The sequence below is a fragment of the Halichondria panicea genome, chromosome 16, assembly GCF_963675165.1.
Source record: "Halichondria panicea chromosome 16, odHalPani1.1, whole genome shotgun sequence".
NCBI lineage: Eukaryota > Metazoa > Porifera > Demospongiae > Suberitida > Halichondriidae > Halichondria > Halichondria panicea.
The window spans coordinates 3278450-3305173 of NC_087392.1; the positions used below are offsets into that span (position 1 = coordinate 3278450).

A 26724-nucleotide genomic window follows, 5' to 3' on the forward strand; every position below is an offset into this window, starting at 1 on the left:
TCGAATCCTTTCTCAGCTGCTGCTCCAATTCGAAAACTGTGGCCACTCTCGTCCACCCCCGCACTTTTCGAGACGCGGCCCTGAACTCTTTACTTCCCCTGACTGCAAGCCGACAGAGCAGATGTCTTGACCTGTCTGTCCTCTTCCGAATTGGTCCGTTTTCGACTTCCTCAGCCGGATTGATATCGTCTCTCTGGATTGTCTCTCTGGATTGTCGACCGTCACGTCCTGTATCGACACCTCATTTCGCAGCTGCGAAGAATGCTCGAGTAATTCTCCCAGTCTGAAAAATCGAAAAATGCTGTACCCACAACGGTACTGTTTTCAGAATAGATTTTCCAACTCTTTGATGTGCGGCTGGAGGATGCGTGAACCCGCTGATGTGCCTGAAGGAATTCAGATAAACGATCTCGCGATAAATCGTCGGCCAATGTATTATCCACCCCTGCAATATGGGAGGACACTCGGCCTCAAAGAACGACAGACATCGTGCATAAGCATAGGCTCCAACTTTTTCGAATAGACAGTTAGAAAAAAGGTTGACGAATATAAAAAAATATATTATAAGCATACACTTTTCAGTACAGCGCAGATAATGAGGTAACTAGTGGTGCAATGTAACTAGTGGTGCAATGATGTTACAGTAGCTTTTTTACACTTGGAGAGCCTGAGTTGTAGCAGCACTCTTCACTGTTCAATTTAATGGCCATCAGTGATGCAATTGTTGAAGGTTTTAAACTTGGACGTGTGTATTTTTCGGAGCATCGAAAAGCCACGTTCTGAGCAAGCAAGCCATCAGTTTAAACAGCAGAGAGAGGGAATCTTTTTTCTCCGTCAAGTGTCCCAAAATGCTCCGGTTTATCGACAGAGGTGCTTGGGAGGGAAAGATTGAAGTCCATAAAATAATTCTTCTTTAAATTGATCCAGTGACGTCAAGACTTAACTGTTTGAATTGCGACTTCTAACAGTGTACGAATTCGTTTTGTCGGGGTTGATGATTCCCAAATCTTTAAGAATGGTGAGAGCATTTTTGATACAGTTGAAAGCTAAAAGTTTCGAACTGCTGTATAAAAAAAAGTGACAGTCTGTGATGGCTAAGCTAAGTGTACTAAGGTTATCTCCAGCAGCCTCAGGTTTTAAAAAGTTGCCGGCATACAATCGAACTAGCCTACTCATTTCGATATACAACTGACAAGTCTGTCGATTTTTAGAACAGCCGATTAAACCTATCCATTGAAGGAAGTATAAACGAAAGAAAAAGTAGGAGAGGTTTTGTAAGAGGATTCTCAACGATGCTCTTTCCCTCCCCACATGACAAAAAGTAAGCCATCAAATTGGGTGAGGTAACGACCAACACATCGCAAGAGACTTAGCCATCGAGTTGGGCAATGTTTCAAGATTGTCGGCGGTTCAGAAGTGAATAGAGAACGTCACTGTCGGCGGTTCAGAAGTGAATAGAGAACGTCACAAAACTCCTGCTTTTGCTTACTGCTGTGGTAGAAGTAATAAAATACATCTATAAAAAGTTTATTGATGTCAAACCAGCTTTGATGGTGAGATCTGCAAGGTGGCAAATGCAACCAACATCAAGAGCCTTTGTGAGTGCCATGTTCATATGATGTTTGCCTTGACGTGAGTAGAGCTACACTGAAATCGGAGGCACACATCGAACATCTGCATGATTTAAGACATAATTATGTGTATGTGTAGTCTTTGTCAATTACCTTTTGAGAACTCGGCAATCCAATTACGATCCTTCTGGGGCTTGCCATGATGAGAGACTTGAGTGTCAGGTCAGAAGTAGTTTTATAGGCGATAAGAAATTGCTGGAACGATAGCTGATAGCTAGATAGAGTCGTCGGAAATGATCATTTCCGGGACAAACAACAGTGAACAAGTAGGGCACTACGGGACCCTAAGATAAATTTGAATTTCCGGGACTGTCCCGGAGATTCCGGTACAGTTGGAGCCTATCTACTGGTTTACTTGCCACTACGGCGACAGTTCACCAACGCACCCATCGCCTAATGCTGCCGTCGGCACGAACGCGATATTCTCTTTGTCCGTGACCTTTGTATCACTCTATGCCAATTGAAACCATTCGTCCTCCCAAAATGCACCACATCCTCAGTCTGATGTCAAGACAGTTGTGGGGACTAACTGTTTGAGGGATCCTAGCATGGTTATCCCCCTCACCAACTGCAGCCACCAGGCCAGGTCCGATCGAGCTCCAGCGTTCAGTTTTAGGTGGTGTTCTATTTTTTGGACCCTTGCACTTAGTTCGAACAACCGGCGAACAAACGTCACCATAACCATACCACCGTCGCTGCATGCTGCAGCTATTGACAACAATTGGTACACCGTTTTTTGTTCTTCCACTCAGCTCCACTCAGCTCACGTAGTTGAACCACTTTAGCCATTGGCAACCTCACTTGTTCTTCCACTGTGTCTATCTCAAATCCCAGGAACGTGATCCGAGTTGTGGGACCCTCCACTTTCTCCTCAGCATTCCCAAGTAAGGTCCCTCAACAACTGCAAACTTGAAGCGCAATCCCCCGCACCACACACAATGAAATCGTCCAAGTAATGCCACACGTTTTACCATCCATTCTACGGGTCCCACCCAGATCTTCCGTATACGGGTACGTTCCTATAGTTAAATATATCCGATACAACTTAATGTATGTCTAATAAAATATTTATGTTTCTCTTCAGGTGGGAGGCCATTTCTGGTGGACCGACAATCCCCATCCCTCTAACCACAGAATGTTCCGCCCTTGTATGTTCCGCCCTTGTAAGGGTTGACTGAAGTCTAATAAATTATTGTGCCCGGTCATAACCATCTCCACTGGACGACGATGTTGGTTGTCCATACCATCCCTTTAACTCTGCCCATTTTGTTTTTGTTTTTTTCACAATAATAACCAGTACATGTAGTATTGTAACATGTTGCATGCATACATCATAAATACAATGCATTCCACTTAAATGTTGGGTCTGCTCCCCCCCCCCCCCCCGAGGAGACACCAGGCCTGACCCACACGTGTGCAAAACGACATTTTTCGAAACGTTGCCTGAAACCCGTAGCAAATCCTCGGACCACTTCGACTTTGCACTTGGTTTCTTCGGACTCTCACCGCCCCTTCCACTCGGCGGGTTACGAGTCTGTGTCGCGGCTCTGTGCTTCCAAGGCTGAACAGAGTTGGGTTGATCCTGGACCACCTCAGGGTGGCCCTGTCATATTGTGCCCACGTGGTAGTCCTTCGAGCACTTCACGATAGTACCGCTTTTGGGTTGCCCTTTTTTGGTAACATAACATTTTGTGCCCGGTCTCCCATCCCAACTCGAGAATTAACATGCCCTCTCCCATATATCCCCCGGCGGGTGTGCCAACCAACAGCTGCCACACCCAGCCATGACACCGAGGGGGGTAAACACACAACACACACGTAACCAACTGAACGTCGACGTCTTGTGGCTTGTGGGGGCGACCCCTACTGTGACACTGACTCTAACTATTTTCTTACACCACTTTCGGCTACCCTCTCGGGGGACGCTCCACCACTGGCCAGGGCCCGTAATTATATTTTACTCTGCCGTTATTACATGTATTTAATTTAACTAGCTGATCCAGGAAGATTGATGTTCTACTGGGTGCAGATGTTTTCGCTGACGTGCTTCTTCATGGTCGGCGGACTGGATCTCCGGGCACACCCACAGCTTTCGAGGCTATATTTGGATGGGTGCTTAGTGGAAAGATTGCAACGCTGCATGTTATGGCTGAGTCTGGGAATGACATTCTTCATAAGTTTTGGGAACTTGAAGAAATCCAAGGTCGAACCCCCCTATGTCTCAGGAGGAACGTGAAGTCAAGAAACACTTTCAAACCCATCATTATCGTAAACAAGATGGGAGATTTGTTGTCCCTCTCCCAAGGAATCCTGAAGTAAAACCTATTGGTGAGTCTCGCTCACAAGCGGTACGAAGATTCCTCACTCTGGAAAAATCTCTGCGATCTAAGAATCAATGTGGAGCATTTGATGCAGTTATACGAGAATACTTCGATTTAGGGCACGCAGAACCTGTACCCAGCAATGATTTCGATAGATCACAGTGCCAAGTATTCTACTTACCCATGCACGCAGTGTACAAGGCGTCAAGTAGCACAACTAAAATTCGTGCCGTCTTTGATGCTTCTGAGTATCGCTAAACGAAACCCTCATGGTGGGCCCTACGATACACCCGCAACTAATAGATGTACTACTCAGATTTCGGTTTCATCGCATTGCATTAACTTCTGACATTAGTAAAATGTATCGACCTATCTGCTGAAGACAGAGACTTCGTGTGGAGATCTTCTCCAGCTGATGTATTGAAAGACTTCCGTATGACAAGGCTCACTTTTGGCGTGTCTGCATCCTCGTTCGCAGCTAATATGTTAGTAAATCAAAACGCCTTGGACCATGCTCATGAATACCCTTTGGCAGTTAAGGCTGTAGAAGAATCGTTCTACGTGGACGATGCATTAACAGGAGCAATAGTCGAGTAGAAGCTGTCCAATTACAGAGCCAGCTGCAAGAATTATTCTCACGTGGAGGATTTATCCTACGCAAGTGGAACTCAAATGACTCTTCAGTTCTTGATCACATCTCATCTGAACTGAGGAATTGCCAGGAGACGCACAGCATACATGATGCCGATCAACAAACGAAAACGTTGGGTTTTGAATGGAATACACGATCAGATCATTTTCACCCAACAGTCGCTAGTCTGCCATCCATCGATTGCATTACGAAGAGAGCACTCGTGTCAGACATAGCAAAAACCTTTGATGCTCTCGGATGGTTTGCCCCCACTCTCATACAAGCAAACATACTGTTGCAACGGCTATGGGAAAGAAAAGTGGACTGGGACGAGATTGTCCCTGATGAAATCAAAGATGCCTGGTTACAGTGGAGACAAGAGCTACCCTTGCTCTCAAGCAAACAGATTAGTAGATGCTATTTTCCAAGCGACGCTCAGATGCAATCTGTTCAGATTCATGGATTTTGTGATCGGAGAATGCATATGCAGGTGTCGTGTATCTCCGAATGATCGATTCTGATTCGAAGGTGCATATCTCCCTGGTCATTGCTAAGACTAAGGTGGCACCCATTAAGAGATTGACCATTCCACATTTGAAATTATGTGGAGCCTACCAACTCTTACGTCACGTTCGAGACTTGTTTTCTATTTCAATGGATAGCATATTCGCGTGGACGGACAGCACGATAGTGCTCGGCTGGTTGAATGGAAATCCAAGACATCTAAAAACCTTTGTGGGTAATCGAATTTCATTCATAATGGATCAGATCCCACCCAGTAGGTGGAGTCATGTAAGTGGTACTGATAATCCAGCGGATTGTGCATCTAGGGGCCCTCTCAACTCGTGAGTTTTGATATCTGGTGGCGTGGACCAAGTTGGCTTCCGCTCGATCCATCACAATGGCCAGAGCAGTCTTGCGTGCAGTACGGGAAACTACCTGAAGAGGAACGGGAGATATGCCTTGTTTTGACAGTAGATCCCGATCATCCACTTTTTCCTATCAATCGATATTCTATGTTTACTCGCGTCACAGCTTGGGTGATTCGTTTTCTGAACAATTGTCGTATCGGTCAGAATGACGTCACTTTAGTCAATTCTCTTCTCATTCCCGAACTTGTAAAAGATGAGAATTACTGGATTAGCTTATCTCAATGTGCTTGCTTCCCCGGAAGAAATTAACAGTCTCAAGATTGGATCTGACATTTCCCGACGTAGTATCCTTGTGCAACTGAATCAATTTTGGAGTTCTCAGAGTCGGTGGACGCATAGGAAATTCGAAAATATCCTATACAAACCTTCATCCAATTATATTGCATGGAAATCATTCTCTGACTAGAGTGATTATTCGTACGGAGCATCTTCGTCTGTTTCATGCAGGTCTCTTTGCAGAATTGTGCCGACGTCTGCATATTGTCACAGGTCGAAAAACAGTGTTGAGACAGTGCATCATTTGCCTTAGAAGTTCCATCAGACCACAGCCTCAAAAAATGGGTCAATTACCAATGGAACGTGTTACCCCTGACACAGTTTTCGAGAACGTTGGTGTTGATTATGCGGGCCCCCTATATATTAAGTACGGTCCTATTCGAAAGCCAACCGTCATCAAGGCTTATGTCGGTGTGTTTGTGTCCATGACGATTAAAGCCGTTCATTTGGAATTGATTTCGGATCTCACTGCAGAATCGTTCATCGCTGATGCTTCACTTCACGAAAAGGTCATCCGTCTATGATCTGGAGAACCAACTTTGTTGGCGCCAACCAAGAATTGAAAGAGTTTTCCGATTTTCTTGATCAGCAGCGAGTTCAAGGCCTTGTTTCCGAATTTTGCTCGTCTAGACGAATCGTCTGGAAATTCCCGGAACGCTCTCCTCATTTCGGTGGCTTGTGGGAGGCTGCAGTAAAGAGTTTTAAGGCACATTTGAAAAGAGTCACAACTAACGTTAAGTTGACATACAAAGAAATGACCACAGTGCTTAATCAGATAGAGGCATGTTTGAATAGCCGACCCCTGGCTCCCAATACAGATGGAATAGAGATTCTCACACCAGGTCACTTCCTGATAGGACGATGTCTCTGCCAGATCCAGCATTTTCTTATCGATCGTTCACTTTGTTGAAACGCTTTGCCAGCAGCTAGTTCGCCACTTTTGGCAGCGCTGGTCAAGTGAGTACCTAACCACAATATGTCGCCCCCAAAGAAACGTATCAGTGGGAGATGTTGTCATCCTCCGTGAGGACAATCTCATCCCTACTAAGTGGCCATTAGCCCGTGTCGTACAGGTCTATCTTGGGAGAGATGATCTGGTTAGAGTCGTATCAGTGAAGACCGCTCAAGGAATCTATAAGAGACCCGTCACGAAAATCGCTGTCGTTTTGCAAGTGGAAGATGAAACTGTAAACTGATAACTGATAACCAACATAGACTCATGCATGTATTGTTAAGACCGTCCGGTCTTGGCCGGCGGTATGTTTGTGGTTAGTATGGAATTTATATCTGTATTTGTCTTGTTCGTTATTGTTTCCTGTCTGTTGATCACACTTTGTTGTTCTAACTCATGGTACACTTTTACTGTTTGATAAAAAGTTGTTAGTCTGCCTAATCTTGTTCAATCCTAGAGTAGCTCTATACAGACAGCGTACTACAGAGTCCCTCGAGTGTAGACCTGAATGAGCAGGACATTCAGTCATCACGAAAACTATTTCATCGATAGCAAACCTGAGAAGACACATGAGCATGAGGTGAGTCATTCATTACACTATTTCATTCATAAATCGATCACATTCAGGGGACTCCCGTGGATCACAAACGAGACACCTCCCGTATTACATGAGGATGACAAACCGGAATGTGAGTCAATCATCACACTATTTCATTCACACTCAGAGATGGATCACGTTCATGAGGTGAGTCATTCATCACACTATTTCATCAATCACTATAACATTCAGAATACACCTCCCGTACTACATGACATCATTAATCATCAAAAATCGTGGGCGGAGCTTCGTTTTCGCTGAATCAACAATAATTGCTGGTCCCAGTCCTTAATGTACCTGAGTAAGTGTTGGTGATGCCTCGGTGGAGAGCTACATAACATAAAGCTACTAACATATTTTACTGCGCAAACTCAAAGAGTGGAAAAGCCAAAAGTTCAAGTCTAAGCGCAGAGCTCTCTTCTCACGTTTGGCTACGTACTCAAGGCATTCCAAGTAAGCAAAACTAGGCATAACTCGAGAACGAAGCATTATTTTGCAAATCCACGAATCAAAATCCAAGAAAACATAGCTACTCATCCTTGAGCAGCTGCAGCTGTAGCAGTCTACACAGACACACAAACATACTACCGTATACCTCGCTGGCATAATTATGGTAGATGCATGTAGTATAACCTACAGGCCTGGTAATGGTCTAGATTGATTGAACTGTACATGTAATATCTACATATTCATTGAAGAAGCAGCTTACCAACGAACTTGATGTTCAAAATGTTTTCATACACAGCTTGCAGATTCTCCCTACCCTCAGGGTAATGCCAGGAGGGAGACCAATCACATGTTCAGGTTTGAGAAGCTTACTTGTTTGAGATTCACCAACAGCAAGAGCTGCATTAAAAATAATTATGATCATGAGTATAATTATACCTGCTTGGAAACAACTCATAAAACTCACAATATTTGGCGTTGTGCCTTTGCACGACTGAGCTTTCATATGAATGTAACAGTGCTAAGATATATCAATTTGAAATACAATACGTACATGTATTATAATATCGGTGAACGATCTATGAAATTTACAAGCTCACATAAAGACTGTTCATTACTGCTAATTCTATTTTAGCTATACTATACTTACTACTGATATTCTAGCTATACTATACTACTTGCCAGAGTCACACAGTGAGCCCTCTCCTGGTCTTTCACCGTCCTGGTCCATAGCTCTAGCGTCTAGGTCCATGTCATGCATGTCCTCAGTCCCAGACAGTTCATCAGCGTCTGGCATAAAGCTGGTAGCCTTTGGGAGGCATCCTACTATCCCCTCTCCTTCATAGGCACTGTCATCACCAGAGGAGACATTGCCATTGCTGTCCTCAAGCTGTTCAAGCACATTGGCACAAGTAAACAACCTAGCCATAGCTATAAACTTCGTGCGGTAAGATGCTAATGAAATTTTAACATAGCAACGTGGCTTGGAAAATTCTAGACTAAATTGCACGTGATTCTACAGCTCTTCCTCTGTACAAGGACAAGGATGTGCGTAGTCGAGCTACTTCCTAAAGTATCGCAGAACTAGAATTTCACAAAAAAGTCACTATTGCGGGCCACGATCGTGGCCCGTGACGGTTAAAGGGTTAAACTATACTGGCTATTTTTAAAACTCCATTTTTTGACAGTCAATTACAATATGAAAATTACTTGTTACCAAATGGACAAACTAATTAACACATGCAATTAACACATGCATACAAATTACCTAAAACAAGAATGTTTTCACTTCAGCAATGTCACTTCAGCTTACGTATCAGCTCGACAAGATCAGTCCTTTGCTCCTCGTACTCATATTGATCGAGAATTCCTTCGCTCCGTCAGTTGTTTCATGTATGTCCCTCTCAGTTTACTGGAGTAGACCCCACTGTTGGTTTGGGAGCCAATGCCATGTTCATTACTGTCATCATACCCGGTGTCGTGCCTTGTGAGTGTTTCGAATCTCTGTTAAACATGGAAGCGTAGTTCCACACGCTAGCATTTCTGCCCATAGCTTGTACTGAACCACTTATCGTTATGTAACCCGACCAACTTATGTTCATACTCTTTGCCTCGACAGCCGAGGGGCCTTGTGAAGAACGCGATTTCTTACTAACCAAAGGGCCACTGTCTCGATCATCATCATCATGCTTACGTTTGTTAGACTGTCGAGGTGACACACCAAAGTGTTAACTTTTCTCCTCGACCAACACTTCTACCAACACTGTTCCAAACGTGTATTTATCCAAAGTTTTTTGGCTTGAACAAAATAACCCACATCCATGTCTAGACCCAGCTTCTTTCAACTTAGTAGGACTATCAATGTTGTCCGGTGATAATCCACGCAATGTAACTGTCTTATAATCTTTCTTGTTTTCAGGACACAGCACCTTTAAATAGAAATCGCTACCAGCTGTTGGTTGAGGCCTAGCTGCATCTGAGGCCAAATTGCACTTGCTGTGTACGTGTAGGAACAGTGTTAGAAGGGTACACATCTTAGAAGGGTACACATCTGAACGTTGCAAAATGTTATAGTTGAAATTAGCCATGTGATGATAGTTGAACTTTAAGATAGCCACTTGACTACTGTGTGACTCTCTCAGTCTGTGCAGTCTAGCCTAGCTAAACAGTGCACATTAAATAGAGTTACATGTGCTTGCTCAAATGGGCATGCGCAGCCAGAAGCCCATGCCAGCCTGCCAGTAATCAGACCACAAAACCACAAAACACTTAAACGAGCATGCACAGTATAAAAGGGGGCTGGGCAGTCCAGAAAATGGACGCATATAATTATATAAAATGGTGGAAATGCACACTTTCTCTGGGAGCTAAGCTATATATAGCGCTCTGGGAGGTACTTAGAGATCTAAGCCAGCAACCAGACACGTGTACGAGTAGTTTTCGCTATGGCAAGTCAAAGAAATGGTTTCAGACATTCTCTAGTTGTCAATTTTGACAATCAAGCAGCTAAGGCTGCATTGGCTGAGCATGTACACTCTGTGCTTTCTCCTGCTGGACAGCCAACGCTGGACAACGCTGGTTTGATGTCAGCCATGTTTGACCTGGTTGAGCAGCTGATGCCCGCGCCTTACGCGGGTAGTCCTAGTGTAGTTCCTGCAAGACAGTCTTTCAACAAAGACAGTGGTAAGTTACTGTTTGTAGCAAGTAGATGTAAATAGTATACACTGGCTGCTAGTGAGCACAGGCCTTTGTCTTTAATATAGCTACTATTTGTAAATACAGGCATCTATACTGGACCAGATGATGAAGCTGCATTCCTCACTGAGAGGACGTGCCTGGCTGATTTGTTGGAGGGGTTGAAGACATCTTGCTCGTGTGGCTTATCTGTCAACCCTTGGACAGTAGGATCACCTGTTCAGGTACGTGTAGCTACAAGTATATATACAAATATTATCTTCTATAATAGAAGGGCCATGTCCTGAGGCTGAAGTTCTCGTGCCGCAGATACCATGTCGCTGAGAGAACGTGGTCCAGCTCCAGAGTGTTTGGAGCGCGTTACTTGTTGACCCTACTTGTTGACCCAAAAGTAAGTTTCTCACATTATACCAAACATAAAATCATTTACATGTGTATTTAGAATGGTTCAGTCTCACCTGTGCCGGTGTGCTGCCAGTCCAGTACATCAAACTCTCTAAGTTTGCGGGAATCGGCCATGTTGGACATGGGTACATGAAGAAAGGTACGAAGAAAAATGTTGTATAAAAATTGTATATATCTGTTTACCTACTTTCTTCCTAGCACCAAGAAGATAGTTGGGATCTCTACAGTGTCTCGAACAGACCACGGTGTTGCTCAGACACGAGAATTGCAGTGCACTAAGATTGCTGTGCCACAGGCAATTGCTCGTGGTGTGGCACCTTTTTGTGTATGTACTATGCTAATCAGTATTGTAATTCAGGTCGGAATGTTGTAGAAGTAGCGCATGACATGCAGCATCAAGTGTCCCGTTACGTGACCTCTGATCTGGGGACTGAAGAACTCCTTTGATACATGGCATGGTAGTACACTGCATGTTCAGAACTGTTTTATTCAGGGACCAAGAATATGTCAAAGTGTCTCCAGAAGGTTACTCAGGGTCGAGTTAGAGACATGGGACTGACATGGTTTCCTGAGCTGGTTGACAAGCGCATCTATACTGGGCTATGAAGAATTGTGATTGTGATGGTGATGGCCAAGAAAATATCGCTATGCACTATCAGGTAAAGTAATACAATAATAATAATTATTACACTAGTAATTTTTAGGACAACCACCTTGAATGCCACCCTTCATCGACTTGTCATCTCCCTCACTACGCTCCTGGCAAGGATCTGCTGACTGACCCGGCTACTTGTCCAGCAGCTGGAGAAACAATTGAAAGACACCTACATCTATCGCTTCCCAGAGTCCTTATGTGTAGGGTATGTTTGTTGAGTATGACTATAACCTACTTAGACTGTGTGCTACTGTGTGCTGTATATAGTGAACCACCAGCTTCTCTGCTACATCTCATTCTCTGCTACATCTCAAAGAGGATCCACTTCTCTACCAGAGTTTTCTCTATGAGAATGAACTTGGCTGTGTTGGACTGGGTAAGGTTACTACTTTCCCTGACAATTTGATATTAATAATTATACGCAGAAAGAGAACGTGGGACGAGAGCACACAAGCGAGCGCAAGTTGAAAGACCTTCGGCGACCTGACCGCAGAACTGCCATGAAAGCTCTCGTCAAGAAAACGTATCAGTTTGCTTTTGTACTGTGGACCACCTACGTTACAAAGAACATGACAAGCTTGGAGTAAGTCAACATATCTAGTGATCAGTACAATACTTATTGTTATTGTTGTAGTTTTCTTGATGAAGATGATGGCGATGATTCTGATATTTTAGAAGATGGGGAGATTGTACCTGATTCAGACAGTGATTACGAGGGTGATGATCCTGGCTGTGTGGGACCAGACGTCTGATTGTGTGAGTATGTTGGTATAATGTACATTTGTTTCGCTAACCCCCTTTTAGCTAGTCATACGTCATCCTATGTTTATCATTAACAATAAGTCCGTTTGTACTAAAATTAATCTTCTATATTATCGTCTGTAGTGTCGTATTCAATACTGGCGTCAAATGTACTCATGTAATCCCTCATGTAATCCCTATAATGTCCGTCATCTGTAGGATAGCGTCTTCGAATTTCCTGCATGTATAACACTTGAGTAATTTTATTGCCATAAATATTTTTTTCTTACTTCAATTACACAGCGTGGCATGATGTCTCTCCTGTCATCCCTTGCAGTGCGCAGCTCCTTTGCTCTCAAGTACTCCTCGTACTCCTCGTCCTGCCACACCCCAAGCGTGTTCAGACACCTCCAAAACAGCTTGTTAGAGCCTGTGTCGCTTCTCTGCATTGGCTGGATGTGGGTCACATGATCCCTTCAAAAATGTTGGAGGCTGTTGAACGACGCACGGGGCACAGAAACAGTGTGGACAGTGGTTGAGCCCTCTGTGGACGGGCACATTATGTTGTAGTGTCTCGTAACCACGAGGAAGATCGCGCACACTCACATCTGCTGAAAGAAAGCGATAATAATTGGCTAAGTTGTACACGTATTGTGATATGGTCACTTACCTTGCCTATCAATTTCATTCTCTGGTCTAGATCTAACCACCCTCTCCCGAACGATCTCTGCCCTTAAACCCTCTTGTTGGCTGGTGATCACGAATGAATTTGTTTAATTCTGAGATGAAAACTTGAGGAGGAATATCGTCGTATTCAACTCTAACCTGTAACCTGGAACAAAACTGTGTATAGCTTCATATTGTTTGTATTGGTCTTACTTTTATTGGTCTTACTTTTATGGTTTTTGCAGCCATAGTAAGCGCTAGCAAAGATAATATATCTCTGTGGATAGTATAGCTAGCTGTGTGTGTAAGTCTTGCGGCACAATTTGAAATTGTAATCACTTCCTTCCGGACTGCCCAGCCCCCTTTTATACACGGGTGCGCGGCGTGCTATCGCGCATTAATATCTGACGCATGCTCGTTTAAAGAGCCACCGCCTAGCTACTGCTCTATGAGCATGACAACTGTTCTGCAAACCACTGTATTAGAATTATCACAACTACAGCCATAAATACAACATTGCACAATTTTTCTACAGGTACAGTGGTTTTCCTTACCTTTGCAGGCTATACTGCAGAGCACTGCAACCACAATGTAGTAAATATAGTATTTTGGTTGGCTTCTGTTATGATTGTTAGTAACAAGCCAACAAAATTACAATTACTTGCTATGGCCTGCAAAATGCAAACTGTAACTGGTTTTAATTTGGCAATTTCAAAACTGCCAAATTAGTGGACCTAATTGCTGTAGTAGCCTAAGACGTCAAATTAAAAATCGCCAAATTCTAATAGCTCACTCGCCAAAATAATTATAATAGCCGCTAAATGTTTCAAGTGTCTCATATTTTGTCTGACTGAAGTGATGGTAGCTCAGCTAACTTGTTGCTTGGTTCATTGTGGCAAAATGATATGAGCTAAAACTTGTATGTATAGCTATAGGGAGCGGAGGGCCTATATTTACTTAGCCTCGATCCCAGACCGCACTTCCCAGAAGGATTGCTGTGAAAGTAGAGTAGTAACCCCTTGAGTTGTGTGAAAAGTCTGCAATAGCCAGTATTTTACCCATCATTGATTTTTGTGATGTGTGGGTGGACTAAAATAACACAAACAGGTAATCACTACATTGTGGTTACAGTGCTCTTGGAGTATAGCCTGCAAAGGTATGGAAAACCACTGTAAGAAAGAAAGATGCATAAAGCCTTTTGCAAGGCTAGACAAGCAAGATTTGCAAGAGTTGCAAGAGGAGCTTCGTGCACAAAATCAGCTGGCTCACGTAAATCCGATCTAATAGAAAGCTCTCTACACGACAACCTATATAGAATATAGAATTATATTATTTGTGATTGTGTCGGTGAGTGTACTGTTTACATGTGTAAGCTCTCAGGTTTTCAGGTGTTATAGTAAAGTTACTCATGCATAAGTGTACACACAGTACATAATCAGATTTCGAAGATAATTATAATTACATTAAGGTTCTAGCTCTATAATTATTGCTGCAGAATTATTGCTGCAGACCAGACCAATAGCTCAGTATTGAGTAATGACTGCGTTTAGCCCAGCCACTCAGTCTAGATTTGAAAATGTAACGTACATGTAGAAGCAATCTAAGTTTTTCAATGCGTCTTACAAAGCTGTTCGTACTCCATGTTCTTCTGTTGGCTGTTTGCAGAAAAGTATTTCTTTTCGAATGTGTTGATACATTCTTGGTTTTTCATTCTTGTAGATTTGAGACTAGCTGAGACTAGCTTTAACTGAACAAATTGCTTTCTTGTAGGCTGTACGCGTTGATTGTGGTTCACTGGACCTAGTTGTAGACGTAGCTCATCTAGTTGTTGTAGTAGCGTTGTAGACGTAGCTTTTTATCTAGTTGTTGTAGTAGCGTTGATTCACCGAGAGCTTTCCATAATGTATGAGGTGTTTGTGGAATGTTTGTTTGTGGAATGTTTTCTTGCTTTTCTTCATCGTTTTCGTTATTTGATTGCAGGATTTCATCTTCCATCTTTTGAGGCTAGGTCGGTATCAATTACCAGTGGTTGTCTCGTCAAACAAATTACGGGCAATAGTCGTGAAGGGGCTCACAATCCATCACCTGATCCGCTTCTTTAAGTGCTTGAGTGGTCTCGAATGCAACTCCTTTCTCATTTGCTCTGTTGTTGTTAGAGTTTCGAATGGCTTTATGTATCCATACCGTTTACCACATTGGCCTGTAGTAATATTATTAATAACATACTTTTTTAATAGCTAAAAGAATGTATGTAGGTTGCTATGTTTCTATGTATATATTTACCTTCAACTGCTATAGACTGTATGTCTTGAAACCTCCTTTGTTTTAAGGATGAGTCGTGTTGCAGGACATCCACACAAACTGTGAAGCCGGTTTATCGCCACTGAAAAACATCAATTTGTCGTTAATGGCAATGTTTTTTGTGGAGATTACTGGTTCGTTCATTTCCTCGATACATTCCATTCTATCTTTAATGAGAGCACAATAGTAGAGGAAGACATTGCTAGAATATGAATTTCGGGTTCCTCAATGAAGGACTGAATGTTATGCACACCGTTTCGTTCGCTTCTCTGATTCTGTCTTGAACACCCATAGAACACTTTCACTGTGATTAGAACATAGCCATGTCCGCCATAGCCCAATACAGCGTGTCCTTTCAGTTTTCTTTAGAAGGTCTTTGAGAGTGTTGTCAGCATAAGTGTTGTCAACATAATCTGTGACGTTACGTTTCGTAAGCAGTTCATCAGTGCAGTTCATCAGTGCATTAGAGACTCGTGTCTTAATTCCAGCAATGGAATTTTTCTTCCATATCAGAAATTCGGCTTATTTTTTTGAGGGTGGCATGGTTTACCGAGTGATAGTTCCCCATTTTCTATCCTCTTGTCCCAATCGGTTTTAATTTCGTGGGTACTGAAATCTCTCCCCTCCAGGTAGACGCAACTTGCGGGATCTTGTTCGCGTGTTTGGGAGTCGCCCATCTAGTTTTGTCACATCTGCAAACTCTTTCACAATTTGACCTTGGTTAGCACCTGGTACATCAAATTGTTTTGCTAGCTTTGTCCAGTTGACTTCTCCATTTTCATTATTCCAATGTTTAAGTTCTCGAGGATCCCATCTCTGTCCCAGGTGACGTTGTCGAAATTTGGGGAATGTTTTACGTTTTTTTTTTGTTGGTCTGGGGTTTCGAATGACTGAGATAATTTTTAACAGATAATTCTGTTAAGTTGGATATGTGGTAGTAGCTATAGTTTTGCGCAGCAGGATTATTAATCTCATTCCTAGATACTATTGAGTACTAACCCCACCGTGTACTAACCCCACCGTACTAACCCCACCTGCAACAAATCGGTTTTTGAGGAACAATGTTGGCCAAAGTTTTTGCCATTAAGAGTGTCACATGATGTACATTTTTTGTAAAATATTTCATTCTGATAATATGTGACAAAATGTGCAAAACGGAAAATCGTCTCTGGACACTGCCTTAATGCACCTGAGCTGTAATGTCATGTCTTGTAGTCCACCACCATCTTCACCCAGAAAGTCCACCTTTGTGTATGTTAAAACACACACTCAACATCCAACATCAAGTTGCCACAATGATTTTGAAAAATCAAAAAAAATCTCTTGGCAGCATGTCAACCTGCTGAGGTGGCTTTCTGGTTTCTGTGCAATAAATAGGTAATAGTGACATGCCATCCAAGCTTACACTTGATTGGATATGTTCAGTACGTGCATCAACATTTCTTTAGCAGTCGCCGTTACATCCTCCAGGTCAGAATTTGAACTAATACAGACATAATTATTTGACAAACTGGTCCACGAAATCATTCTCGGAGTCGCTAGAAAGAAGTCCCTTCTCCAAACTGTAACAAATAATGCACACCAAAGTGTACCAACCCTCACGTAAGTTGGCTAGCTTTTTTGGAGGCCTTTCCCCGTTGAAGCCGTCACTCTAGTGGTCATTTTCAAAAATTCGTTGTGCCCGCTGTGTTGGAGCGCCAGCTCAAGCTCAAGCACATGCGCATTGAGCTTATGCGGTACGCTTCGTACAGTACCGTTTGATGTTTCAAGATCTTCGTAGTACAACCTTCTAAAGTATAGCTAGACAGTGAGGCTTGTTGAGTGAGAGGACAGTGACTGGGATCATAACTAGCTTGAGAGCCTGAAGGCCTGAGGAAGAAGCTCTTGCGATTAAACCATACGCGGTCATGATTTTGTTGGAGACCTGACTTCTCTTATGAACATGGTCCACATACCGCTCCTTGTTTGACACATCGGTGACTTCGTCCGTTGCTGCTTTAACTTTGTCAATGACTTGCTGTGTAACTTGGCACTGTAATTAACTGGTTTTGGATATTGGATGACGTGGATGACGTGTACATGGCAGATCGAGAACCAGTCGCTAAATGTTCGATTAGGAGTGCTCTGAAATTTGTAAGCACAACCTGACACATCTCTCTCAATATCTGTGGAATTATCATGATGGGCAACATTTGTCTTCCACAGAATATTATCGTCTTAACTTAATTATGAAGTCTCTATCGGGTTTCCAGAGCAATAAAATGCCTAGCAACCATATACCAACCATATACCAATAGAATGCCCATACAACATAGAATAAGAATAAAATGGTGCAACATGTGTTGCCATAACAACCACGGTTATTACGCTCACCCGCTCACCCATTTTTATCATTTTAAATGCTCGGCCAGCGGTGAGATAATTTTTTTTTTATGGATCAGCCGGTATAAAGGCTTGACTAAGCTTGATTTCACATCATATGAATGTAACAGTGCTAAGATATATCAATTTGAAGTACAATACGTACAATACGTACATATATCGGTGAACGATCTATACTATACTCACTACTGATATTCTAGCTATACTATACTACTTGCCAGAGTGAGTCACACAGTGAGCCCTCTCCTGGTCTTTCACCGTCCTGGTCCATAGCACTAGCGTCTAGGTCCATGTCATGCAATGCATGTCCTCAGTCCCACCAGACAGTTCATCAGCCAGTTCATCAGCGTCTGGCATAAAGCTGGTAGCCTTTGGGAGGTATCCTACTATCCCCTCTCCTTCATAGGCACTGTCATCACCAGAGGAGACATCGCCATTGCTGTCCTCACGCTGTTCAAGCACATCGGCACAAGTAAACATAGCTATAAACTTCGTGCGGCTTAACATAGCAACGTGGCTTGGAAATTTCTAGACTAAATTGCACGTGATTCTACAGCTCTTCCTCTATACAGGGATGTGTGTAGTTCGAGCTACTTCCTAAGTATCGCAGGGTTAATAATGGAAGAAATCCTTTCGGCAGGTTAACATGACCTTGAATGCTTAACTGCTTATTTGTCATTGTCAAAAGAACCTTATTGACATGCTTACGGAATAACACCAGTGCCTTGACAAAAGGACAAAAGGACGACTTACAAGTGTACCAGGGTCAGATGCAAACGGGATACACAAGCCAGGGGAGACGGCCTTTGGAAAAGCTGTAACCTTAAAATAGGGGGCTTATAATGGTTCTTGAGAACCCTATGATGCGCTTGCCACATCAGTGACTAAAGTGTGTGATCAGATTCGTCCTCTGATGGTGGTTGGTTTACTTCATGATTTTGCAGAATGATGGAGCAATATCTAGCATGCAGCAGTCCATGTCCAGGAAACTTATTTGACCTCATGCATACTTGAAGGTCATTAGCTTCAGTACATTTATTGGAACAGGCTTTCTTGAAACATGTGATTGAAAACTAGAGCTGCATCTATTCTGCATGAAAAACTGAGCATGAGCATATAATTATGTTTTCCATTGTTCACAGCAATTGTTACAGTAGTCCTCCCAGGCACCTGCAACACATTAATTTTGCATCTGCATCCTCTGGCCACACTGTACACCTCGACACTGTGTACACCTCGACACTGTACTGGATCTTGTCACATGTCTAGTGGTGGTCTTCAAATAAGATTTGCTCACTCACGTGCATGTGCGTTTTATTGTGCGTTTTTCTTCAGTACACAGCTCTAGCAAGAAAGCAGGTTTACAACCAAGGCGAGTTATGAAATCTCTAGCTTCGTTGGCTATGGCAAAGGGCAAAGGATTCAAATAACCAGTTGTGAACGCCATACATATTAACTATAATATAACTATCAAGAGTGTGAGATGGCCCTTCGTACCTGCTCTTGGACTGCGCGCTTAGAGGTTTACCACGAAATAAAATTAGCTTTTCAAAAAAAGGTATATAGCAAAAAGGTATATAGCACAACAAAACTTAGAGGCAACGTCCCCAATTCAACGATAAATACCTTGTGAATGATAGTGAATTAACACAGTTTGGCATTTTCTCAACGTCTTTTCTCAACGTCACAACATGTTTATTATATGGTATGGAAGTCTATGATACCTCATAGCCTGTAGCGGGTTTTACTATTTGCCTTCAGCAGATAATTTTGTCGGTTCTAACATTTGCGTGCACGTGAAATACTAGTGTGGTAGTTTAATTTTCGTGTGTAATGCGAACATTTCAATGTCTGTAAATACTGCCGTAGGTACACAACTTCGGCCTACAGTCTCAGCCAATTAAATCCCCTGGATCTGGTGCTTACGCTATAATATAATAGTTAATGAACTGCATCCACAGGCCCCTATTAAATCTGGTGCTTCTAGCGTAAGCACTATAGAATTATTTCCAGCTGCCTGCTAGTGTACAGGAATCCAAGAATCCAAACCAGGCACCACTCCAGCACCACTCCAAAGTCATCTAGGGTTAGTGTTTGATGTTGGTTAGTGTTTGATGTTGATGTTTGATTAAATTAAGAAGAGTTCCAAATCCTTTCCCTATACCGATGTTTAGAAAACAATTTAGACAAAAAAAAAGTAGCGGGACAGAAGATCTTCTCCACATGTATGTCTCCACATGTATGCTAATGTGTGTTTGCATGAAGAGCCAAATCATAAATCATCTCTCACTTGCAGCACTCCTGGCAACACTCCTGGCAACACTTGCTGTACCAGAACATTAATCGCACGAAACATGTTTTTGATGGCCCGAAGCCCAAGCGCTCAAAAACAATCGTTAATAAACATGCCATGCGACAAACGTGACAAACGCAACAAAGCTCTACGAGTTGACAAAAACTCGCCCAGTCTAGTGGAGTGTCTCTCGAAGAAAATGGACGTCTGGAAAAAGTAAATACACATTTTTCTAAAAATACATACAATGCATTGTAATCACTTGCAATTATTTCCTACAGGTAGCCCAGCATGGGGGTACCATGACATCATCATCATCATTACCTAGCAACTGACCACCCCCACTAATTAAAATTTTTTTACACATTTTAAACAATTATTGTATGAAGGCATGATGTAACTAAGTAAGTGTTCTCAATGTTCTCACGGTGACCATGGTTCATTCTCTGCGAGGCAGATCCCAGGAAATGTTTTCTTCACCTACACACAGGTTCAAGGGTGGCCCACTACTAGACTAAGCATACCATACTTGTCCTGACTACATTATGATACTCTAATAAATTTGTGACAGGCTCTGGGAAAACCAGACTATTGGAGCAGACTAAAATTTTGGTGATTAATGTACCAAGTGATAGAGCAGAGCATTGCCTACACAATGATATGCTTAGTGTTCACATACCTGGTTTCATACCCGAGTCATACGCGTTGGAAACTCAAAGCCGTAAAATGTAGTATCGAGAATAACGGCTCTCAAAGATTGCTTAATTCGGAAAAATAAGGTAATAGCGAAAGTTTGGACGAAGCGTTCGATGGAAAGAGTTGGATTTAGAGCATCAGATTTTACAGAGATGTAGTAGAAGGACTGTAGATACTTATACATCAATAACATTTTATTTGAAATTTTACACTGTAGGCATAAATTTAGCTGTAGCTCAATACTAAATTCTGCTCCAATAGTCTGGTTTTCCCAGAGCCTGTCACCTATAGTTACTTACAAGGTCCAGGACTTTGGTTCATGCTCAGGAGCTTCTTCCTCCGGCACCTCTGAAAAGTAGTTTACTCTCTTGGTATGACTCTCTTGGTATGATCCCAGTCCCAACAAGGCCATAAAGCATTGTTATTCTCACTGCCCTAGAACCTCGCTGAGGTTGTACTATGAAGATCTTGTAGCCATTATCAAACAGTATTGCACGAAGTTGTACCTCGAGGCAAGATATTAAAGATACCACGTGAAAGAGCAGCATGTGCTGGTACCTCCAAACACAGTGCCCACAACGATTTTTTGAAAATTATCACTACCGCTGCCGTCATATGACGGGGAAAGGGTTAGTTTTGTAAGTGGATATATTGACTACTCGTACTCCATTAAGTAATTAGTTGTTGTGTTTTTTGTGTTTTGTGTAGGTGCTATACTGAAGAAAAATCTTTGTGTCCAGTTGGAAGAAATGTATTGTTGAGTATGTGCATTGCGACAATGTGATAATAAAGATACGGTATTATTCATAGAATAACATAAGTAATCATATGACTTGTATAGTCTAACGTCACTTCGTTGCTGGGCCCACTTCCTTACAGCCAAAAAAAAAGGAAAAACATGTAGTTGGGAGACAGACACAAAAAAAAGGGAAAGGATGTAGTTGGAAAGGATGTAGTTGGGAGACAGACAAACCTGTAAGGAAAATATATATATCAGTAATTATTATGCGGGTCTCCTCTCACCCACACATGCATAATTAATTTTAGCCGAGTGTGTGGATTGTCCAACCATTCATTTCCAGCTGAGTGACTGAGTGACACAAGTGATGACGTTCCTCCATCCTTGTGATTGAGTGTAGCAACCTAGCTAGCCTTGCACTGTTCGCAGCCCACTACGTGTTTAACATTCACGTCTAACCGATATTTACCTATTCATCGAACAATAAATAGCCTAGTCCTAAGTCGACGTCTGCTGCTCAGTGGCTCTCAGTGTATGCCAGTTGACTGCATAATTATATTAAACTGCAAAAGTAACATACAAAAGTTCTACACTCTCTTGGTGTACATCTTTAGATCAATAGCGGGTAATTTTCGTGGGTGGTTGGAGGTCTGACCACGAATATTTTACCCACGAATGAAGCGACCTTGCCTACAATCCCAAGCAGCAACCACGATACCCACAAAATGTATGAACTAATTCTGGACTAAACAAAAATGCAACATCAACATCTCCCCCCTCCACGATTGCTGTCACGGTCGGAGCTGTGGCAAACCTTGGAGCAGACGAGATAAACTAAGTTGCAGATGGACTAAGTTGCTAAGTTGCAGATTATAATGCAGAGTGCTACCCATTAGGAGATTGCATGTAAAATTTCTATTTTCACAAGAGTTTTAGTATCAAGAGAGTTTTAATATAATATCAAGAGAGAGGCCAAGGTACCGTTCATGGTCGTTCAACCATGATTGCATGTGCGCAGCGACATGCAGTGGATTATTTCTGTCCGTGAGTGCACACTCTTTGTCTACTACACTTCGTAAAATTGTATGGGAATAAAATTGTATGGGAATGTCAAGCAGTTCAGTGGACAAGGTACGGTTTGGCTATCTGAGTTGAAAAAATAACCATGACTTGATCGAAGCGAAAGCAATTACATCACAAAAATAGCTAGACAAGGAGAGGAGCTAGGCCCCCAGTATAGTGACTTAGGCACAGTCTATCGGAAAACGGTACAAAATGTAAGATGCGTGCGAAACAGAAAATTTGAGGCTACACACTGTTGCTCAATAGCAAGTGTTGTTCCACTCTCACTCTCACTCTCACTCTCACATATAATAATGAAAACGTTAATCATCGTGCATACCCATAAAAATACCATGGAATGATTGCAGCGTTTTCCAGAAAAGTCGAAGCATCAAATATGCTTCGTTCTGGGATTGCATCAAGAAGTGCTCAGTGTAAAAAGGTCAAACAGGTAAAAAGGTTAAACGACCTGGCTCAAGATGCCTGGCTCAAGACTGCACACCCATTCTTCGGGCAACAATGTAGGAAATCTCCACTTCGCAAAGGAAATCAGACCCGGATTCTTCCACACAACCAAGTTTGGCCCGAGGAGCTTTTATCGAAGGCTTATGACATTACTTGTTTTGGATCTTTGCGAAGCCATATCACTTTCGAAACCACTTTCGAAGCCATACCACTTTTGAAATATTTTGGGAAGAGGCAGACATAGGTACAGCAGTACTATCACATGTACACATGAACTACTCCCTATATATTTTGGCATATATAACATGTGATTTGTACTGAATTGATGTTGCACAGGTATACACAGTCCATCAACAGTCTATATACTATGTCGTACGCTCTTTGATCACATTTTTCTTTCTTTTTCAGTAGTATAAATTTACGACGACAGTAGTACGAGAAACTGGATTAATGATATCTTCTCTGGACTAATAATTCAGTAATGAGTAATTGATATGTGAGTAATTGATATGTTGAATTCGTGAAGCCATTTTAGCTCTAGCATGAGAAAGGGAGAGACTCTGGAAAAGCACTGCACTGATTTTAGGCACACGGTTTGTTCCTATCTACGCAACGCAATTGCTGAGCTGAGTGATTCAGCAATGGCGGAATTGTCTAAGAGAGGAACGCAAGGGGGTCAAAAGGTCATCAATAGGTCATCAATAATTGATATCTAGACCATTTTGTGACGTCTGTCACGTGCCGTGAAGGAGTGTAATAGTTGTAGATCTAGTTGTAGATCTAGCGCTAGCGCTTGTCTCTGTGTCGTCGTCTTACAAGTATACGGTCCTAAAAAGCTTGATGGGAAAGTGGGAAAGTGTCTCTTGTGGATGTATTTTTTAAAGAAAAGAAGACTCTGTCCCTCAGTTGACGCCTCCTTTCTCTATTTAAAGTGACCCAACTACTGCTACGTCCAGGTACACGCTATAGAAATACTCACAAAAACTGTTCAGGAATCAGTATAAATTATGCTCGACTATTGAAGAGGAGACACAAGAAAGGACGGGCCGTCGCTTTTTTTATCGTCAACAGAGTACGACTCCGTCGCTTTTTTTATCGTCAACAGAGTACGACTCAGATGAGATACGACTCAGATGAGATTGAGATTGAGACTGAGACTGAACGACCGACTACCAACTATATACAGCTGATCAGCTGATCTTCATCCGTTGTTTTTAAATATATAAATGTATAGGTGCCGGTGCCGTCAGTATCAAGATGCAGCCAAGCACAACTTCAACTTGCAGAATGGATGGTCGGACCGTACTCAGGTGCGTACTCAGGTGCATTAAGGACTGGGACCTTCAATTATTGCTGAATTTGCAATTATAAGCCCCGCCCACACGGTCGCCATGGTTCCGCCCACGCGTTCATTACTTCAACGTACCACTCCCTTTTCATTTTGCAGTAATGCAGTAATTCAGCTAGTTTAGAGAAGTGACTTAGTCGGCATTTAAAACACCCTCTAGTAAAGCTTGCGAGACAATAGATGACTTCCATAAGCCTTCCTTAGCTGATTTATCCTTGTACTTTGTCAACAAATTGTTGACCGTGTCCCTGGGAAGCCTACTATCCAAGATGAGACTGCTAGATCAAACAACTTTCTGTTATTTCTCCCTTGCAAAGACCAGGAGGGCTAAGCGCTAGAGTGAGTTGTTAGCTTAGATAGAACTAAGTATAATGAGCAGCAGCAATAGCTAGTAGCCTTAGTGTTTAAACGCCGATTTTTCAATAGAAAAGTGAAATAGTGCTTCGACAAAACGGACCACCCCCACTGATCAATTAGTGGGCGGGGCTTCATTTTAATATTTTCCTAGAGAATGGAAGCTAGTGTTTCATTTCATCATAAAAGTTTTATATATACACAGTAAACAGCAGCAGGTTGAAGTGCCTCTTATAAATGTCTTTTTATGTTGGTCTTTTTATGTTGGTCCCAGTCCTTAATGCACCTGAGTACCTGTAAGAATGAGGTACCAACCCCACAAACATAATGGAGCTGTAGTGTTTGAATGTTCATTTGGGGTGTCCATTCAGCAACGAGGGACGTCAAAGTGGACGTCAAGTTCAAGTGGGTGAAATACATAACTGACTAGACGGTAACCAAGAGTGGTCAGTGGGAACGAAATGGTTTAGAACCACGCATGCATGCTTTAATTTGTTTTGTGCGTACATGTAATTATTTATTTTTCTTGAACAAACTTACGGTAGGAGTGCAAATGATGTATCGTAAAGTGATGACTAATAATAATAGCTTGAAATAATGTCACTGGGCCAAATCACTGGGTCAAATCTTGAATTTCATTTGTTGCCTGAAATTTTACAAGCTTATTATCGACTGGAGCAATTTGTGGCGACAAATTGCCGCCTCACTTCAACGTTTTACGAATACTGGGTTGTTCGTTTGTCTTCCATTTGCACCACTGACCACTGACGTTCGATGGAACGGTTTTTTTTCAAGGGCCTTCTTGAGTGGCTTCGTAACAAGGACCCCAGGATCTGACCTAAAGTGTTCACAGTTAACATCTTTCTGGCTATAGCCACCTATGTTGAAAAGCACGCCTGACTTGTATGTAGGCGCAGGTACAAAATGCTCTTCAAAATGCTCTTCAAAAGGTGTCTGTGCGGGGAGACTGCCGCACAGACTGAACCTGAACAACAACAACATCACTGCTTAGAGGTGGGAGATTCTGGTGGAGAAATCGAATACGGAGATTCTGGCGGAGAGGTGATTCTGGCGGAGAGGTAGGAGGAATCGAATACTGGTTGATAGGTAGGAGGTAGGAGATCGTAATTTACGTTTCACATATGATTATTACTACGGCTACTTAAACAGAGACTCAGACATTCCTGTTGTGATACTGGCTAACCAACTGTACATGCAAGAGTTACCACATGGCCTTGTGTTAGTCCACGTGGGTCTCAGTGTTATTGAGCCCCTCCCACTCTTTAGTTACCATGGTTATCCTTATCCTCAGTACATGGTTATCCTCAGTACAGTACATTAGAGAAACTGTAAAAGCTAGCTAGTTTTATTCAAGTCTAGTAACTGTCACTATTAAGCTGTAGATTAGTTGCAGTGAGTCCTCTCAGACGCTGTTTAAGAGTAGCACCACCCTGTGTACGTCCCTGAGGTACTTACTCATTTTAATACTTACTCATTTTAAGGTATAGGAGCACTTTATATGTAGCCATGCTGTCAATAATAGTACGTACTATACAGAATTGCCACTTTCATCCTTCTCTGTACCATTTCCTTGATCACCTTGTTGAATATGTCTCGCACAGCCGCATCCTTTAACGAATGGTACGGTATGCACTGAACCGGCAAAGCATGTGCATGAGTGTGGCTGGAGTTCGTAGACTTTAACCGTCGGATTCACCGTCGGATTCTTAATTAACAGCGAAGTGAAATGTCTGTAAATTCTCTATTGGGTTTCCAGAGCAATAGGGTGCAACATGTGTTGCCACGGTTATTACGCTCACCCGTTTTTATCATTTTAAATGCTCGGCCAGCGGTGAGATAAAATCCAAAAATTTTTTTTTATGGATCAGCCTATCATATGGTATGAAAAGGCTTGCGGCTTGACTCATCATATGAATGTAACAGTGATATGAATGTAACAGTGCTAAGATATATCAATTTGAAGTACAATACGTACATGTAATACTATATATATCGGTGAACGATCTATGAAATTTACAAGCTCACATAAAGACTGTTCATTTACTGCTAATTCTATTTTAGCTATACTATACTTACTACTGATATTCTAGCTATACTATACTCACCGTCCTGGT

At 42.3% G+C, this 26724-nt stretch overlaps 1 protein-coding gene across 3 annotated transcripts; it reads left to right on the forward strand.

Moving 5' to 3' along the window:
• The first annotated feature begins 6704 nt into the window (after nucleotides 1-6704).
• Nucleotides 6705-13387, forward strand: LOC135349825 (uncharacterized). 3 transcript variants are annotated; one of them, XR_010399001.1, is made up of 12 exons: nucleotides 6706-7323; nucleotides 7371-10470; nucleotides 10570-10706; nucleotides 10754-10873; nucleotides 10925-11026; nucleotides 11086-11195; nucleotides 11246-11546; nucleotides 11592-11747; nucleotides 11810-11918; nucleotides 11968-12125; nucleotides 12177-12298; nucleotides 12621-13387. XR_010399001.1 is itself a non-coding variant. In XM_064548437.1 (5 exons), exons 2-5 carry the CDS (start codon nucleotides 10233-10235, stop codon nucleotides 11018-11020), a joined length of 591 nt encoding a protein of 196 aa, XP_064404507.1. In that variant the 5' UTR covers nucleotides 6705-7323; nucleotides 7371-10232; the 3' UTR covers nucleotides 11021-11038. The 3 variants fall into 3 exon arrangements, 1 of the variants encoding a protein (XP_064404507.1); XR_010399000.1 differs by having other exon boundaries at nucleotides 12587-13386; XM_064548437.1 differs by lacking the exons at nucleotides 11086-11195; nucleotides 11246-11546; nucleotides 11592-11747; ... (2 more) ...; nucleotides 12177-12298; nucleotides 12621-13387 and having other exon boundaries at nucleotides 6705-7323; nucleotides 10925-11038.
• The last annotated feature ends 13337 nt before the right edge of the window (nucleotides 13388-26724 follow it).

Coding starts and splice junctions, on each gene's coding strand:
- LOC135349825 (XM_064548437.1), top strand. CDS start 10,233: ATGGCAAGTCAAAGAAATGGTTTCAGACATTCTCTAGTTGTCAATTTT. Junction 10,471..10,569: donor GTCTTTCAACAAAGACAGTG/GTAAGTTACTGT, acceptor TTGTAAATACAG/GCATCTATACTGGACCAGAT. Junction 10,707..10,753: donor CAGTAGGATCACCTGTTCAG/GTACGTGTAGCT, acceptor CTTCTATAATAG/AAGGGCCATGTCCTGAGGCT.